This window comes from Erinaceus europaeus, chromosome 11 (assembly GCF_950295315.1).
Source record: "Erinaceus europaeus chromosome 11, mEriEur2.1, whole genome shotgun sequence".
NCBI lineage: Eukaryota > Metazoa > Chordata > Mammalia > Eulipotyphla > Erinaceidae > Erinaceus > Erinaceus europaeus.
In genome coordinates, this window is record NC_080172.1 from 54087408 (window position 1) to 54106561 (window position 19154).

The 19154-nt window shown below is 41.5% G+C and overlaps 1 protein-coding gene across 4 annotated transcripts in view; it reads right to left on the bottom strand.

Annotated features, from left to right (window-relative positions):
* Window positions 1-19154, bottom strand: part of GABPB2 (GA binding protein transcription factor subunit beta 2) — a 73509-nt gene that overhangs the window by 39568 nt on the left and 14787 nt on the right. For all 4 annotated transcript variants that reach the window (XM_060201705.1, XM_060201706.1, XM_060201708.1 and 1 more), the window contains 2 exons: window positions 18565-18759; window positions 14230-14368 (listed from right to left, as the gene is read on the bottom strand). In XM_060201705.1, the coding sequence (XP_060057688.1) occupies window positions 14230-14368; window positions 18565-18759 (334 nt within the window). The remainder of the gene's footprint in view (window positions 1-14229; window positions 14369-18564; window positions 18760-19154) is intronic.

Here is a 19154-nt window from a genome sequence, read left to right on the forward strand (position 1 = left end):
CTTACTGCAAAAATATGTGTATGTTACGTTCACATTCTTTCAGCTTTACCGTAACATCTCATTCAAGATTTCTTTTGATATTATACAAGTTTAACTAGGAAAAAAGTTGATTTTTATGTTTGTCTTAAGATTTAAGGTTGGGGTGGTCTGGTAGGTGGCGCAGTGATAAAGCTTTGGACTCTCAAGCATGAGGTCCCGAGTTCGATCCCCGGCAGCACAGGTGCCAAAGTGATATCTGGTTCTTTCTCTCTCCTCCTATCTTTCTCATAAATAAATAAAATCTTAAAAAAAAAAAAGATTTAAGGGTGGGGGTGGATAGCATAATGGTTATGCAAAAAAGACTTTCATACCTGAGGCTCTGAAGTCCCAGGTTTAATTCCCCACACTACCATAAGGCAGAGTTGATCAATTCTCTGGTAAAAAAAAAAAAAAATTGGAAAAAAATTTTATTTATGAGAGGAGGAAGAAAAGGGGAAGGGGTAGGAGAAAGAAGAGCCAGAGCAGGGAGCCGGGTAGTAGCACAGTGGGTTAACACATGTGGTGCAAAGCACAAGGACCGGCGTAAAGATCCCAGTTCAAGCCCCCGGCTCCCCACCTGCAGGGGAGTCGTTTCACAGGCAGTGAAGCAGGTCTGCAGGTGTCTATCTTTCTCTCCCCCTCTCTGTCTTCCCCTCCTCTCTCCATTTCTCCCTATCCTATCTAACAATGACATCAATAACAACAATAATAATAACTACAATAACAATTAAAAAAACAAGGGCAACAAAAGGGAAAATAAATGAATATTATAAAGAAGAAGAAGAAGAAGAAAGAGGAGCCAGAGCATTACACTGGTATAAGAGATGCTGGGGATGAACTTGGGACCTCATGCTTGAGAGTCCAATGTTTTATCCAGTATACATCTCCTGGGCCTTGCACACATGTGATTTCAATATTCCTAGTGAACTTTTGTTTTTTTTCTTTTCAGACAAAGAGGAGAGAAACAGAAGGAAAAAAAAAAAAACACCACAGCACTGTTCCACTATTCATGGAGCTTCCCTTGGAGTTATGCCTGGTCTCCCATATGGTAAAGTGTTAGCTTTCCTTAATTAGCCTCTTTCTTGGGCGTCATATGCTTGCTTTAAATTAAAAGCCAGAAGCAGAAAAAGAAACTGAGAATCAATTTGAAAATATGTTTAAATGATGTTGCAAATGAGGTCAATTTACTTCATTTTTTTTTTTCTTTGCACAGGGTTTTTGCTTGGGGCCTTTATACTATAAATGATTTCACTACTCCCAGTGAGGTCTTTTTTTTAAAATGTTTTTTTAAAATATTTATTTATTCCCTTTTGTGGCCCTTGTTGTTTTATTGTTATAGTTACTGTTGTTGTTACTGATGTCATCATTGTTGGATAGGTCAGAAAGAAATGGGGAGAGGAGGAGGAGACAGAGAAGGGGAGATAAAGATAGACACCTGCAGACCTACTTCATCACTTGTAAAGCGACTTCCCTGCAAGTGGGGAGCCCGGGGCTCGAACCTTGTCCCTTACTCTGGTCCTTGCGCTTTGTGACATGTGCGCTTAACACCTGCATTACCGCCCAACTCCCTTTTTTTTTTTTTTTTTTGATAAAGGGAGGCTGGGAAGACAGCATAATGGTTACGCAAAAGACCACACCTGGACTTCCGGAGGTGGGGCTATGAGCAGCAGCAGATCTGTTTCTCTCCTCTCCCGGATCAACTAGGAATACCAAAGAAGACCACCTGGGACTGAAACAAGACAGGACTAGAACGACTACAGGCACCCACCGAATCACTGGTGAGTGCAAACACATGTGGCTGGTGACAGAGCGGAACCTAGGGAGAGACTAAGTGGCTGGTAACAGTCCAGCAGTCTATCAGCTGAGACACCACCTCCAGTCTGTTCCACCAACAGGAGACAGCTGAAGGGAGGAGAGGACTCCCGGAGACTCACCAAGTGCAACTCTGAGTCTCCATTGCTACTGCCCTCAGAATCTGGAGCAGCGGCAGGGAGGGACACCGGGGGACAGAGATCTAACCGGGAAACTCAGGAGAAGACCTATACCTCTGCGGCATAGCTGTGGGGCTGTGAAAGTCTCTTTGCATAACCACCGGACTATCTCTGCCACACCCTGCCTTATCTCTTGGTCAGGAGTCAGTGATTAAGAAGCCAACTTATAGTTACAAGCCCTCAGGCTCCCACAGCCTACAGAGAAGAAACAAAAAAAAGAGGCTTTTTAAATCACTGAGCTCCAACTCAGGGATTAAAATACTATTGAAACAACTGTTAACTTACACCACTGTGAACCCTTTAATTACCTTACTTAGACACAAGTCAATCCAGGAAATAGTGATCAGTAATTTGAAAAGTACTAAGAGAGGGAACTCATAACATAATATATAAAATGGGTAAACCAACAAGAAGAAATATTGGAGAAAATAACCAGGACAACAGTCCAGCTAAAAGACCCCAAAGGGTGAAACACAAAATAACGAGTTCAACATCCAAACATTAGCTAAGGAAATAATCACAGGAGTGAGTAAAGAGTTTGAAAGAATTGTAATCAGAAATACAGGAACAACAAATGAGACTCTGGAAGAAAACACTAACTATCTCAAGGTTATTAGAGAGCTGAAAGCTGAAATAGCTGAGCTAAGAACACAACTAGCTGAACAAGCTAAAACAGTATCAGAACAGGGAAACAAAATAGATGAACTCCAGAAAACAGTAGAGGGCAGAGAATAGAATCAATGAGGCTGAAGACAGAATTAGCAAGATCTCAAAAAGAGATTAAGAGATGCTGAAAACAAACACAGAGACCTATGGGATGACTTCAAAGGAAACAATATACACATTATTGGCTTACCAGAGGAAGAATGGCAAGATATCTATCGAGTGCTCAATGAGAAAGACTTTCAGCCAAGAATACTATATCCTGCTAGACTGTCATTCAGACTAGAGGGAGGCATCAAAACCTTCTCAGACAAGCAACAGTTGAAGGAATCAACCATCACCAAACCTGCCCTGAAAGAAGTTCTGAAAGGTCTTATACAAACAGTCAGACCATCATAAATAGGACATATATAAGAACACTCTAAAACTCTACAAGAATGGCGTTAAAATATCTTCCATCTTTGATATCAATAAATGTCAATGGCCTGATTTCACCTATTAAAAGACACAGAGTAGGAAGATGGATCAGAAAACACAACTCAACAATATGCTGTCTACAGGAAACCCACCTAACTCAACAAGACAAACACAGACTTAAAGTGAAAGGATGGAAAACTATCATACAAGCCAAGGGCCCACAAAAAAGGGCAGGAACAGCTATTCTCATATCTGACATGATAGACTTTAAAATAGATAAGATTAAAAAAGATAGGAATGGACACTACTTAATGCTCAGAGGATCAGTCAATCAAGAGGACTTAACAATTATTAACATCTATGCACCCAATGAGAAGCCATCTAAATATATCAAACGTCTACTGAAAGAGCTACAGCAATATATTATCAGCAACACAGTCATAGTAGGGGATTTCAACACCCCACTCTCTCAACTTGACAGATCATCCAGGCAGAAAATCAATAAAGACATAAGGGAGCTAAATGAAGAGATAGATAAACTAGAACTATTAGACATTTTCAGAGTCATTCATCCCAAGAAACTGGAATACACATTTTACTCAAATCCACATGGGTCATTCTCAAGGATAGACCATATGTTAGGCTACAAAAACAGCATCAGCAAATTCAAGAGCATTGAAATCATCCCAAGCATCTTCTCAGACCACAGTGGAATTAAACTAACACTTAACAATCAACAAAAGATTAGTAATAGTCCCAAAATGTGGAAGCTCAACAGTACACTTCTTAACAACCTCTGGGTCAAAGAGGAAATCAAGGAAGAAATGAAAATGTTTCGAGACTTCAATGAAAATGAAGACACAAGCTATCAAAATATTTGGGACACAACTAAGGCAGTACTGAGAGGGAAGTTCATAGCTATACAAGCACACATTAAGAAACAAGAAAAAGCACAAATAAACAGCCTGATTGCACATCTTAAAGACCTAGAACAAGAAGAACAAAGGAACCCTAAAGCAACCAGAAGGACAGAAATCACTAAAGTTAGGGCAGAAATAAATAACATTGAGAATAAGAAAACCATACAAAAGATCAATGAAAGTAAATGTTGGTTCTTCGAAAGAGTGAACAAAATCGACAAACCTTTAGCCAGACTCACAAAACAAAAAAGGGAGAAGACCCAAATAAATTCGATACTAAATGAAAGAGGAGATATCACAACAGACACCACAGAAATTCAACATATCATGCGAGGCTTCTATGAACAACTATATGCCACCAAGCTAGAGAACCTGGAAGAAATGGATGATTTCCTAGATACCGACCAACTTCCAAAACTAAGTAAAGAGGAAGTGGATAACATGAACAGGCCCATCACAGCTAATGAAATTGAAACAGTTATCAAAAATCTCCCCCAAAATAAAAGTCCTGGACCAGATGGTTTTACAAATGAATTTTACAAAACCTTCCAAGAAGAACTAATACCTCTACTTTTAAAGTATTCCAGAAGATTGAAGACACTGGAATACTCCCTGCCAGTTTTTATGAGGCTAACATCACTCTGATACCAAAAGCAAGACAGGGACACAACCAAAAAAGAAAACTACAGACCAATATCTCTGATGAACATAGATGCTAAAATACTGAACAAAATTCTAGCCAACTGGATACAGCAGTATATTAAAAAGATTGTTCATCATGACCAAGTGGGGTTTATCCCAGGCAAGCAAGGTTGGTTTAATATATGTAAATCAATCAATGTGATCCACCACATCAACAAAAGCAAGACCAAAAACCACATGGTCATATCAATAGATGCAGAAAAAGCCTTTGACAAAATACAACACCCACTCATGCTCAAAACTCTACAAAAAATGGGGATAGGAAATTCCTCAAGATAGTGGAATCCATATATAGCAAACCTACAGCCAACATCATACTCAATGGTGAAAAACTGGAAGCATTTCCACTCAGATCAGGTACTAGACAGGGCTGCCGACTATCACCATTACTATTCAACATAGTGTTGGAAGTTCTTGCCATAGCAATCAGGCAGGACCAAGGAATTAAAGAGATACAGATTGGAAGAGAAGAAGTCAAACTCTCCTTATTTGCAGATGACATGACAGTATACACAGAAAAACCTAAGGAATCCAGCAAGAAGCTTTTGGAAATCATCAGGCAATACAGTAAGGTGTCAGGCTACAAAATTAACATTCAAAAGTCAGTGGCATTCCTCCATGCAAACACTAAGCTAGAAGAAGTTGAAATCCAGAAATCAATTCCTTTTACTATAGCAACAAAAACAATAAAATATCTAGGAGTAAACCTAACCAAAGAAGTGAAAGACTTGTATACTGAAAATTATGAGTCACTACTCAAGGAAACTGAAAAAGACACAAAGAAGTGGAAAGATATTCCATGTTCATGGGTTGGTAGAATTAACATCATCAAAATGAATATACTACCCAGAGCCATATACAAATTTAATGCTATTCCCATCAAGATTCCAAGCACATTTTTTAAAAATAATTTATTTCTTTATTGGGGAATTAATGCTTTACATTCAACAGTAAATACAATAGTTTGTACATGCATAACATTCCCCAGATTCCCATTTAACAATACAACCCCCACTATGTCATTCATCATCTTTCATGGACCTGTATTCTCCCCACCCACCCACCCACCCCAGAGTCTTTTACTTTGGTGTAATACTCCAATTCCATTTCAGGTTCAACTTGTGTTTTCTTTTCTAATCTTGTTTTTCAACTTCGGCCTGAGAGTGAGACCAAGCACATTTTTTAGGAGAATAGAACAAATGCTACAAGTTTATCTGGAACCAGAAAAGACCTAGAACTGCCAAAACAATCTTGAGAAAAAAGAACAGAACTGGAGGCATCACACTCCCAGATCTCAAACTGTATTATAGGGCCATTGTCATCAAAACTGCACTTGGTACTGGAACATGAATAGACACACTGACCATGGAATAGAACTTAGAGCCCAGAAGTGAGCCCCCACACCTATGGACATCTAATCTTTGACAAAGGGGCTCAGACTATTAAATGGGGAAAGAAGAGTCTCTTCAACAAATGGTGTTGGAAACAATGGGTTGAAACATGTAGAAGAATGAAACTAAACCACTGTATTTCACCAAATACAAAAGTAAACTCCAAGTGGATCAAGGACTTGGATGTTAGACCACAAACTATCAGATACTTAGAGGAAAATATTAGCAGAACTCTTTTCTGCATAAATTTCAAAGACATCTTCAATGAAACGAATCCAATTACAAAGAAGACTAAGGCAAGCATAAACCTATGGGACTACATCAAATTAAAAAGCTTCTCCACAGCAAAAGAAACCACTACCCAAACCAAGAGACCCTTCATAGAATGGGAGAAGATCTTTACATGCCATACATCAGATAAGAGTTTAATAACCAACATATATAAAGAGCTTGCCAGACTCAACAACAAGACAACAAATAACCCCATCCAAAAATGGGGGGAGGACATGGACAGAATATTCACCACAGAAGAGATCCAAAAGGCCGAGAAACACATGAAAAAATGCTCCAAGTCTCTGATTGTCAGAGAAATGCAAATCAAGACAACAACAAGATACCACTTCACTCCTGTGAGAATGTCATACATCAGAAAAGGTAACAGCAGCAAATGCTGGAGAGGGTGTGGGGTCAAAGGAACCCTCCTGCACTGCTGGTGGGAATGTCAATTGGTCCAACCTCCATGGAGAACAGTCTGGAGAACTCTCAGAAGGCTAGAAATGGACCTACCCTATGATCCTGCAATTCCTCTCCTGGGGATAGATCCTAAGGAACCCAACACATCCATCCAAAAAGATCTGTGTACACATATGTTCTTGGCAGCACAATCTGTAATAGCCAAAACCTGGAAGCAACCCAGGTGTCCAACAACAGATGAGTGGCTGAGCAAGTTGTGGTATATATACACAATGGGATACTACTCAGCTATTAAAAGTGGTGACTTCATTGTTTTCAGCCGATCTTGGATGGACCTTGAAAAAATCATGCTAATAAGAATAAAAAAAAAAATCATGTTGAGTGAAATAAGTCAGAAACAGAAGGATGAATATGGGATGATCTCACTCTCAGGCAGACGTTGAAAAACAAGATCAGAAAAGAAAACAGAAGTAGAACCTGAAATGGAATTGGCGTATCGCACCAAAGTAAAAGACTCTGGGGTGGGTGGGTGCGGAGTATACAGGTCCAAGAAGGATTCAGAGGACCTAGTGGGGGTTGTATTGTTACATGGGAAACTGGGGAATGTTATGCATGTACAAACTATTGTACTTACTGTTGAATGTAAAACATTAATTCCCTAATAATAATATAAAAAAGTCCACATCTACGCTCTAAGGTCTCAGGTTCAATTCCCAACACCACAAGCTACAGCTGAGCAGTGCACAGAGAAGGGAAAGACCACAGTTCTACTCCAACACTTAATAAGCTTCCCTTCTGTATGCTGCTCCCATGTGGTACCCAGGAGTTCGAACCCAGGTCCTTGAACATGATGAAGTGTGTACTTTACTGGGAGAAATGTCTTCTGGTCTACTAATGGAATCCCTTTTTTTTTTTTTAATATTTATTTATTACTTTTTGTTGCCCTTGTAGTTATTGTTGTTGTTACTGATGTCATCGTTGTGGCTGGATAGGACAGAGAGAAATGGAGAGAGGAGGGGAAGACAGAGAGGGGGAGAAAAATAGACACCTGCAGACCTGCTTCACCACCTGTGAAGCGACTCCCTTGCAGGTGGGGAGCTGGGGACTAGAACCGGGATCCTTACTCTGGTCCTTGTGCTCTGCGCCACCTGCATTTAACCTGCTGCGCTACCACTAGACTCCCCATGGGATCCTTTTTTCATAGATGTTTTTGTTAAAAACATGCAGGTCTTGGGTAGGGGAAAACACTATAATGATTCTGCAAAAGATTTGCATGCCTGAGGTTCCCAGGTTCAATTCCCAACATCACCAAAAGCCTGAGCTGAGCAATGTTCTAGGAAAACAAAGACAAAAAATGATAATATTTGGCTGGTGAAATAGCTCACTTGGATAGTGCACTGCTTTGTGATGTGCACCACATAGGTTTGAGCCTGGTTCCCACTGCACTGAAGGAAGCTTTAGTGCTGTAATCTTTTACTCTCTGCCTCTATCTAAAAAATAAAAATAAGGAAGAAGGAAGGAAGAAGAAAAGGAAAGGGGAAGGAAAAGGAAAGGAGGGAAGGAGTGGTCCAGGAGGTGGTGCAGTGGATAAAGTGTTGGACTCTCAAGCATGAGGTTCGAGTTAGATCCCTGGCAGCACATGTACCAGAGTGATGTCTGGTTCTTTCTCTCCTATCTCTCTAATAAATAACTAAAATATTAAAAAAAAAAAAAAAAAAAAGGAAAGCATATAAGTCTCAGGCTGGCATGACAGCTCACCTGGGAAGGGCCTATTTTGCTTGTGTAAGACACATCTACTGCAGTGAAGGCAAGGCTCTAACCTGGATCAGTGCATTTGGTGCTGTAGTGCCTTTCTCTCTTTCCCTATGTCTTTTGTCCCAGTCTGAAAGAGTTGGCATAGAGCAGGAAAGTGCTTCTCCCCCCGCCCCACATACACATTATACAAGTGTCAAAAGATGTTTCACTCTAGTTTGAAATGATTACTTTATTTATTACCTACGAGAGCACTGCTCAGCTCTGGTTTATAGTGGTGTGGGGAATTGAACCTGGGACTTTAGAGCCTAAGGTATAAAAATTTCTTTGCATAACTATTATGCTATCTTCCCTCATTAAAGTGAATGATTTTTAAATGCTACTTTATTATTCACTCTGTTATATATATGTTATTCACTGTTATATATATATATTCTATTTTTAAATCTTTTTCTTTTTTTTTTTTTTAAAAAACAATCTATTTATTCATGAGAGAGATAGGAGAAAAAACCGTACATGTGCTGCCGGGGATCGAACTCAGGACCTCATGGTTGAGAATCCAATGTTTTATCCACTGTGCCACCTCCAGGACCACCTTTTAAAATCTTTTATTAATTTAAAATTTAAAATTTTTAAATTTGTAGAGACAATCAATTTAAATTTAATAGAGACAATCAGAGGGAATGGGGTGACACAGAGACAGAGAGACACCTGCAACTCTGCTTCACCATTCACAAAGCTTTCCCCATACAAGTGGGGACCAGGGGCTTGAACCTAGGTCCTTATGCATTGAAATATGTGAGCTCAAACAGGTGTACCACCAACCAGCTCCTACCTGAGTTTAATCCCCAGTGGCACATGTATCAGAGTATTGTCTGGTTCTTTGTTTCTCTCTCCACCTATCTTCTTCATAAATAAATAAATAAAATCTTAAAAGAAAAGAATAAGTTGAGGATGAGGGAGATAGTATAAAGTTTTATTTTAAAAAACTATCTGCTATAGACTTAGATTCCTGATTATTAAACAATTTATACTGCTTTACATATTTTAAAAAAAATTTATTTATTCATTTTCCCTTTTTGTTGTCCTTGTTTTATTGTTACAGTTATTATTGCTGTTGTTATTGATGTCATCATTGTTGGATAGGACAGAGAGAAATGGAGAGAGGAGGGGAAGACAGAGAGGGGGAGAGAAAGATATCTGCAGATCTGATTCACCGCCTGTGAAACGATTCCCCTGCAGGTGGGGAGCCAGGGGCTCGAACCGAGATCCTTACGCTGGCCGGTCCTTGTGCTTTGTGCCACCTGCACTTAACTGCTGCATTACTGCCCTCTGCTTTATATCTTTTTAATAGGTTTCTTTCTTTTTTAAATATTTATTTATTTACTTATTTCTTTTTGTTGTCCTTGTTGTATTTTTATTGTTGTAGTTATTTTCGTTGTTATTGATGTCGTCATTGTTGGATAGGAGAGAGAGAAATCAAGAGGGGAGGGAGACAGAGAGGGGGAGATAAAGACAGACACCTGCAGACCTGCTTCACCACTTGTGAAGCAACTCCCCTTCAGGTGGGGAGCCGGGGGCTCGAACCTGGATCCTTATGCGGGTCCTTATGCTTTGTGCCATGTGCGCTTAACCTGCTGCACATACTGCCTGACTCCCTCTGCTTTATATCTTAATGCTTTTTCAGCCACCAAACTGCAGATGCTACCATGGCGTCAACCTGACTTCACTAGACGGATGACCTCACCAATGTGCCCTGGAACTCCACCTCCCTAGACCTGCCCCACACTAGGGAAAGATAGAAATAGGCTGGTAGCATGGATCAACCTGTCAATACCCATGTCCAGCAGAGAAGCAATTACAGAAGCCAGACCTTCCACACCCCTTAATGATCCTGTGTCTATGCTCCCAGAGAGATAAAGAAAAGGAAAGCTTCCAGTGGAGAGGATGGGATATGGAACTCTGGTGGTGATAATTGTGTGGAATTGTACCCCTCTTGTTGATCATATTAAATCAATAAATTAAAAAAAAAAAAGAAGAACTTTATGCTTGAGGTTCTGAGGTCCCTGGTTCAATTTTCTCTTTTTAAAAAATTCTTTTTATTTATTTAAAAAAGGAGACATTAACAAAACCATAGGATAAGAGGGGTACAACTCCACATAATTCCCACCACCAGATCTCCGTATCCCATCCCCGATAGCTTTCCCATTCTCTATCCCTCTGGGAGTATGGACCCAGGGTCATTGTGGGATGCAGAAAGTGGAAGGTCTGGCTTCTGTAATTGCTTCCCTGCTGAACAAGGGCGTTGACTGGTCGATCCATACTCCGAGCCCCCAGTTCAATTTTCTGTACCACCACAAACCAGAGCTGAGCAGTGCTCTGGTAAAAAGAGTAATAAAATTAATTGAGACACAAACTATACGCAAATGATTACACTTTTTATGTCAACAGTACCCCAACAACTACTTACATTTGTTCTGCTTTGTTGTTGCTTAAAACTATGAACTATTTTCCTTAGTGGTGATATGCTGGGGCTTGTTGCCTGCACAATTTCATTGTTCCCGGACCTTTTTTTTTTTCTTTTTCTTCCCTCTAGCTGGAGAGTGTTTGGCTTGTCTGGCTTGTTGTGAATCATCTGGTCTGGCTCCGCCAAGGCAACTACAGGTGGGACTCAAAATTCAATAAACTGGGTCCAGGTGGTGATATACCTGGTTGAGCCCCCATGTTACAATGCATGAGGACCCGGGTTCGAGCCCCCGGTGCCCACCTGCAGGGGAAAGCTTCACAGGTGGTGAAGCAGGGCTGCAGGTGCTTCTTTCCCTCTCCCTACTTCCCTTCCCGCTCTCAGTTGGTTTGTCTCTATCCAATAAAATAAAAATAAATAAAATTAAAAATAAACAAATATCCAAGTGATCACATTGGCAGAAAAATGGTTCCCCAAGCCTACTCTAGAGAGAGACATAGGTGAGACCTCTACAGCACAGCTCCACTGCTCATGAAGTTTCTCTTCTGCAGGCACTACCACGTGGTGGCCAAAGGCTTAAATCCAGATTCTTGCACAATGCAGAACATGTGCTCCACCAGGTGGGCCACCTGCCTGCTCCCATATATGTTTTTTTCCTCCTTCCTCCACTCCCTCCTCCTTTCCCTTCCTTCCTTTTCTGTCTTCCTGCAACAGAAAGGCAAGGAGAGAGAATAAGACTGTAGCACCACAGCTTCACTCAGTGTGGGGTCATGTCACTCACATGACAAAGCAGCACACTATCTGAGTGAGCTATTTCACTGAACCCTCATATTTTCATTTTTGAACAGGTATACCTCTTTAACATGGTAATCTGTTTAATTATTTTAATTTCTTTTTTTAATATTTTACTTATTATTTATTTTCCTTTTTGTTGCCCTTGTTGGGTTTTTTTTTTTTTTTTTCCTTCAGGGTTATTGCTGGACTCGGTGCCTGCACCATGAATCCACAGCTCCTGGAGGCCATTTTGTCCCCCTTTTGTTGCCCTTGTTGTTATAGCCTCGTTGTGGCTATTATTATTACCATTGTTGATGTTGTTCGTTGTTGGATAGGACAGAGAGAAATGGAGAGAGGAGGGGAGACAGAAAGGGGGAGAGAAAGATAGACACCTGCAGACCTGCTTCACCACCTGTGAAGTGACTCCCCTGCAGGTAGGGAGCCGGGGGCTCGAACCGGGATCCTTGTAGTTTTTTTGTTTATTTATTTATTCCCTTTTGCTGCCCTTGTTTTTTATTGTTGTAGTTATTATTGTTGTTGTTATTGCTGTCATTGTTGTTGGATAGGACAGAGAGAAATGGAGAGAGGAGGGGAAGACAGAGAGGGGGAGAGAAAGATAAGACACCTGCAGACCTGCTTCACTGCTTGTGAAGTGACTCCCCTGCAGGTGGGGAGCTGGGGGCTCAAACCGGGATCCTTACTTCGGTCTTTGCGCCGCCTATGCTTAATCCGCTGCGCTACCGCCTGACTCCCGTTTAAGTACTTTAATTAGTTAAAAGACATGTTTATTAATTTATTATAAGAATGAGAGAGAATAAGCCAAGTGATGGCACACCTGACTGAGCACACACATTACCATGTACAAGGACTTGGTTCAAGGAATTGGGTTCAAGCCCCAGTCTTCACCTACAGGTGGAAAGCTCCATGAGCAGTGAAGTAATAATGCAAGGCAGGCATCTCCATCTCTTTTCTTTTTTAATATTTATTTATTTATTTATTTATTTATTTATTTTCTTTTGTTGCCCTTGTTTTTTTATTGTTGCTGTAGTTACTATTTATTTTATTTTGTTTATTTATTCATGAGAAATGATAGGAGAGAGAGAAAGAACCAGACATCACTCTGGTACATGTGCTGCCAGGGATTGAACTCGGGACCTCACGCTTGAGAGTCCAATGCCCTATCCAGTGCGCCACCTCCCGGACCACTATAGTTATTATTGTTGTTGTTACTGATGTCGTTGTTAGATAGGACAGAGAGAAATGGAGAGAGGAAGGGAAGATGGGGAGAGAAAGATAGACACCTGCAGACTTGCTTCACTGCTTGTGAAGCGACTTCCCTACAGGTGGCAAGCGGGGGTTCAAACCGGGATCCTTACGCGGGTCCTTGGGCTTTGCACCATGTGTGCTTAACCTGCTGTGCTACTGCCTGACTCCCCTCTTTTTTTAAATATTTATTTATTTTCCCTTTTGTTGCCCTTGTTGTTTTATTGTTGTAGTTACTGATGTCGTAGTTGTTGGATAGGACAGAGAAAAATTGAGAGAGGAGAGGAAGACAGAGAGGGGGAGAGAAAGACACCTGAAGACTTGCTTCACAACCTGTGAAATGACTCCCCTGCAGGTGGGGAGCCTGGGGCTTGAACCGGGATCCTTACACTGGTGCTTCCACTTCTTGCCACCTGTGCTTAGCCCGCTGCGCTACTGCCCGACTCCTTCTCCTCTCTTTTTTTAACCAGAGCGCCGATCAGCTCTCACATATGGTGGTGGTGGTGGTGGTGATTGAACCTGGGACGTCAGAGCCTCAGGCATAAGAGTCTCTTTGTATAACCTTTATGCTTACTACCCCTACTCAGTAGTTGTCTCTATCTCTTTCCCTCTCTATCTCCCTGAGAGACCTCCCCCAAATAAGAAACTGACTGCCACAAAAATAAGATGTAACCAGGGTGGTCTGGGAGGTGGCACAGTGGATAAAGCATTGGACTCTCAAGTAAGAGATCCTGAGTTCAGTCCCTGGGAGAACATGTACCAGAGTGATATCTGATTCTTTCGCTCTCTCCTATTTTTCTCATTAATAAATAAATAAAATCTTAAAAAAAGAAAAGAAAAGAAAGATGTAACCAGGGCAAGATAGACATTGTGATTCTGGGTTCTCAAAACAGGATGTAGCTATGGGCACAGTGACCTATCTAGATGAAATGAAGCCACCTCAGACAAACCTCTCCTCCTACCCAAAATCACAGCACCTCACCACCCTTCCTGCAGACAAACTTCCTCCCCTTACCTTCTTCCTACCTTCTTACCCAGGTATAAAGCTGGGTAAGATTTCAATTTGGGGAATATTTTAATAAAGGAGTGGGTATCAGTCAGTCAGAGAATACTTTCATTTCATAGGAAAATATGGGATTCTGCTTAAGTCTAAAAAAGTATCATATTTTCAAAAATATTACCTGAGGTTGTTTTGGTGGTGGCTGAAGAAACAAGGCTGGCCAGGTTGACAACTTCTCCTGACGTGAAGATGAATGGGGCAGCCACAGTTACAGGATTGGCTCTCTCCAGATTAGTATTCACTTGATTCTGCATTGCTTCCTACACAACAAAGCGAGGTATTTAAAGTCAAAACACTTACTAGATTTAGTTATGTAGTTACTGAACAGCTACCCTGCCCCTATGCTCTGTCAAGCACAACTAGTTCTGCACACAATATCCCAGGGAGCTCAGAGTTCTCATTATAACTGCTGTTTTTTTTTTTTCTCCTTAAGACCACGGCAACAGAGAAACTAGGTTGTTTGCAAAAATGTCAGATATTTCACTTAACCTGTCTTCACTTTTTTTAATCTGTAAAAATGAGGTGGGTGGTCTGAATAGTCGATAAAGTAATTTTTCTTTTTTTAAAAAAATATTTATTCCATTTTTTGTTTTATTGTTGTAGTTATTTTATTTATTTTATTTTATTTATTTATTTTTGTTTTATTGTTGTTATTGATGTCGTTGTCATTGGATAGGACACAGAGAAATGGAGAGAGGAGGGGAAGAGAAAGACAGACACCTGCAGACCTGCTTCACTGCTTGCGAAGCAACCCCCCTGCCGATGGGGAGCTGGGGGCTCAAACCGGGATCCTTACCAGTCCTTGCACTTTGCGCCACGTGCGCTTAACCCGCTGCGCTACCGCCGGACTCCCTTAATTTTCAACACTAACTTTCTATGATCGATTATCCACAAGTCCAATGTCCCTAGAGATATTCTACAGAGACCAATATTCTCCAGAGTTTCGGCCAGCTACTTGTTCCATTCTACCACTGAAGATATTCCTGAGAGAATATATATAACAAGAAAATAAATGAGTGCCAGATTGTAAAGCCTAGCTCCATATGCTTGCACTTTCGCTTCCAGGAGTATTTGTACAGTTTCAGTATAAAGATGCTTATCTTTATTTCTCTTTCTTTTTTTTTCAGTTTCAGAAGTGTTCAGTCCCGGGGTCAGGCGGTAGCGCATCTGTTTAAGTACTCACATTACAGTGCACAAGGACATGGGTTCAAGCCCCTGGTCCCCATCTGCAGGTGGAAAGCTTCATGAGTGGTGAAGCAGGGCTGCAGGTGTCTCTCTGTCTCTCTATCACCCCCTTCCCTCTCCATTTCTGGCTGTCTCTTTTCAATAAGTAAATAAATTTAAAAAGAAGTGTTCAGTCCCTGGCAGCACATGTACCAGAGTGATGTCTGGTTCTTTCTCTTTCTCCTCCTATCCTTCTCATTAATAAGTAAACAAAGAATTATTTTATTTTATTTTTGCCTCCAGGGTTATTGCTGGGGCTCGGTGCCCGCACTAAGAATCCACTGCTCCTAGAGGCCATTATTTCCATTTTGTTGCCCTTGTTGTCGTTATTATTGTCATTGTTGTCATTGGATAGGACAGAGAGAAGTCGACAGAGGAGGGGAGACAGAAGGAGAGAAAAACAGACACCTGCAGATGTGCTTCACCGCTTGTGAAGCGACCCTCCTGCAGGTGGAAATCCGGGGGGCTCAAACCGGGATCCTTACGCTGGTCCTTGTGCTTCGCACCATGTGCACTTAACCTGCTGCGCTACCGCCCGACTCCCAAATCCATACATTTTTTAAAATAGTTTTTACTTATTATTGGAGTGATCTAGGAAGTGGCACTTGGATAGAAACAGAGAGAAACTGTGAGGGGAGAGGGAGATAGAGAGCAGAGACAGACACCTGAAGGCCTTTTTCACCAGCCATGAAGCATTTTCCCTGCAGGTGGGACCAGGCATTTGAACCTAGGACCTGGTGCACTGTGATGTGTGCGCTTAAGCAGGTGCGTCACCACCTGAGCCCAGCATCCATTCTTTTTCATAGCTCTATACCTCCAATTAACTCTTTTTATTTAAATATTTATTTATTTATTTATGAGAAGAGTTGGGGGAACCAGAGTGGATCAAATTCAAAACCTCATGTCTGAATGTCCAAAACTGTATCTACAGCATCACCTCCCAGGCTGCTTCTATTTGCTCTGTTCTAACGTAGATTATCATGTTTTCACTTCTCTGCCTACTCTACACTAGTTCAGCTTTCACTGACCCCCTTAATCCTTGCTGAGTCCTTGTCTTAGCATCATTAGTATTGCCTCTTCTGTGCTCCTGAAAAACTTGCTATGTGATTTTCACTGTAGACTTATAATACTTCATTTCTTGTCTTTCCCTTTTTCAAGCTATAAACACTACAAGGGAAGGGTCATGTCCTATTCAGGTTAAACCACCTCAGCTCATTTTTATGAGACAGATGCACTACCTACTAACGAGGCACCTTCAGCTCATTTTTAAATTATGAGATGGTTTTCTTATGACAATATGCTTTAGAGCTGCATGCTTTCTCACATTACTTGGTGTACATACAGAAAAAAATACAGGATTTATTTATTTATTTATTTTGCCTCCAGGGTTATTGCTGGGGCTCAGTGCCTGCACCATGAACCCACTGCTCCCAGAGGCCATTTATTCCTCCTTTTGTTGCCCTTGTTGTGGTTATTATTCTTGTTGTTGATGGAGAGAGGAGGGGAAGACAGAGAGGGGGAGAGAAAAGGAGGCACTTGCAGACCTGTTTCACTGCCTGTGAAGCGACTCCCCTGCAGGTGGAGAGCCGGGGGCTCGAACCAGGATCCTTATGCCGGTCCTTGCACTTTGTGCCACGTGAGCTTAACCTGCTGTGCTACCACCCGCCCGATCCCCCAAAATATAGGATTTTAATGTTGATTCAGATCAAGTCTATTTATTTTTTATGTTTTTTAATTTTCTTTAATTATTTTATTTATTGGATAGACAGCCAGAACTCAAGAGGGAAGGGGGAGGACAGAGAGTGGGAAAGACAGAGACACCTGCAACACTGCTTCATCACTTGAGAAGTTTCCACCTTGCAAGTGGGGGCTGGGCTCGAACCTGGGACCTTGAGCAGTGAAACACGTGCATTCAACCAGGTGCACCACCACCCAGCCCCAAATCAAGTCTATTTAAAAAGTGAGGGATCTGGGCAGTAGTGCAGTGGGTTAAGTACACATGGCACAAAGCACAAGGACCAGAATAAGGATCCTGGTTCAAGCCCCCAGCTCCCTACCTGCAGGGGGTCAATTTGCAATTGGTGAAGCAGGTCTGCAGTTGTCTATCTTTCTCTCTTCCTCTCTGCCTTCCTTTCCTCTCTTGATTTCTCTTTTTCCTAGCCAACAACAACAGCAATGGCAACAATAACTAACAACAAAAAGGGCAATAAAATGGGGGCAATGGCCTCCAGCAGCAGTGGATTTATAGTGCAGGCACTGAACCCCAGTGATAACCCCGGAGGCAAAAAAGAAAGTGAACATTCATGGAGGGAACATATGATCAACTTTGTGTATCTAAGGTGCACTAGTGGGAAGCTGATGCTACATCTGCCCTGGCGCCCAAAATTGGGTCTCTTGGTCTGTCTCCAAAAAAGTTTGGTGAGGATGCTGCCAAGGTGATTGGAAGGGTCTGAGGATTACAGGAAACTGACATTCAGGATAGACTGGTCCAGGCTGAGGTGGTGCCTCATTCCTTTGCACTCATCACTAAAGTCCTCAAGGAATCACCAAGAGGTAGAAGCAGAATGGCACTAAGCACAGTGAAAATGTCACTTTTTATTGCCACCAGGATTACTGCTGGGGCTTGATGTGAGAACTACGAATCTAGTGCTCCCAGCAACCATTACCCGCCCCCCTTTTGTTGATGTTCTTTTTTAAAAAAATTGTTATTAGATAGGATAGAGAGAAATTGAGAGAAGATGGGGAGAGAAAGAGGGTGAGAAAAATAGACATTTGCAGACCTGCTTCACTGTTCATCAAGTGGATCCTCTATAGATGGGGAGCGAGGGCTTGAACCCAGGTCCTGCACTTGGTTATATGTGCATTTAACCAGGTGTGCCACCGCCCTGCCTCTGAAAATGACACTTTTTTTTTTAAATTTTATTTTTTTTATCTGCCCCTCCCCGCCCCCCGCGCTCCTTCCCTTCACCCCCGCCCCACTCGGCTTCCTCCCACCCACTCCCGGCCCCAGCTCTGGTTTCCCCCGGCGAGCGCCGACTCGAAAATGACACTTTTGATGAGATTAGCAACACTGCCTGCCAGACATGGCATGAAACCTTCACTAGCAAGCCAGAGCTCAGCAGTGCTCTAGCGTGTGTGTGCCTCCCCCACATCCCCTCAATAAAACAAATAAAGTATTTTAAAAACTTCTCCTTTTCACTTAAAGTATACTCTCAGGGATATAAAGGCAGACCTGAAGGATGACCAGGATGTCAGCATTGTTTTTCTCCAGGGCTATATCAAAGGCAGATTTATCAAACTTGCTGAAAGCATGGACATCAGCTCCGTATCTGATAAGCAGCTCTACAACATCTCGATGGTGATGCTCTGTAGCCCAGTGCAAAGCTGTCATCTTCAGCATGTCTTTGGCATTCACATCTGCTCCATTCTGTCACAGAAAAGTAATTTTTTCAAACTGACACTGGTTATAGTTGCACAGGTGCAGGATCCCATTACCAAACACAACGAATTTCCATAGAGACTGAATATATTCAAATTTAGATCATGTCTAAGAAATATCAAAGTGAAAACATTTCTCAAATTCTCTGAATGCTGACAGAACAATGCTTTCAATGAGTGGGTCTTCTAAGGACATCAGTGGGAAATTATAACAGATGGGAGAGGGAAAGGAAAAGAACAGATTTTTGTTGCATTTATTAACAGAGAGCTGAGTGCCTAAAAATTAGGCTAAAGTGCAGAGAACACCTGCAGAAATGGAATGGAGAAAAATAAATAAAGTCTGTTTAACCTTTAAAAGATTAGAAAACAAAATCCTCATTGCAT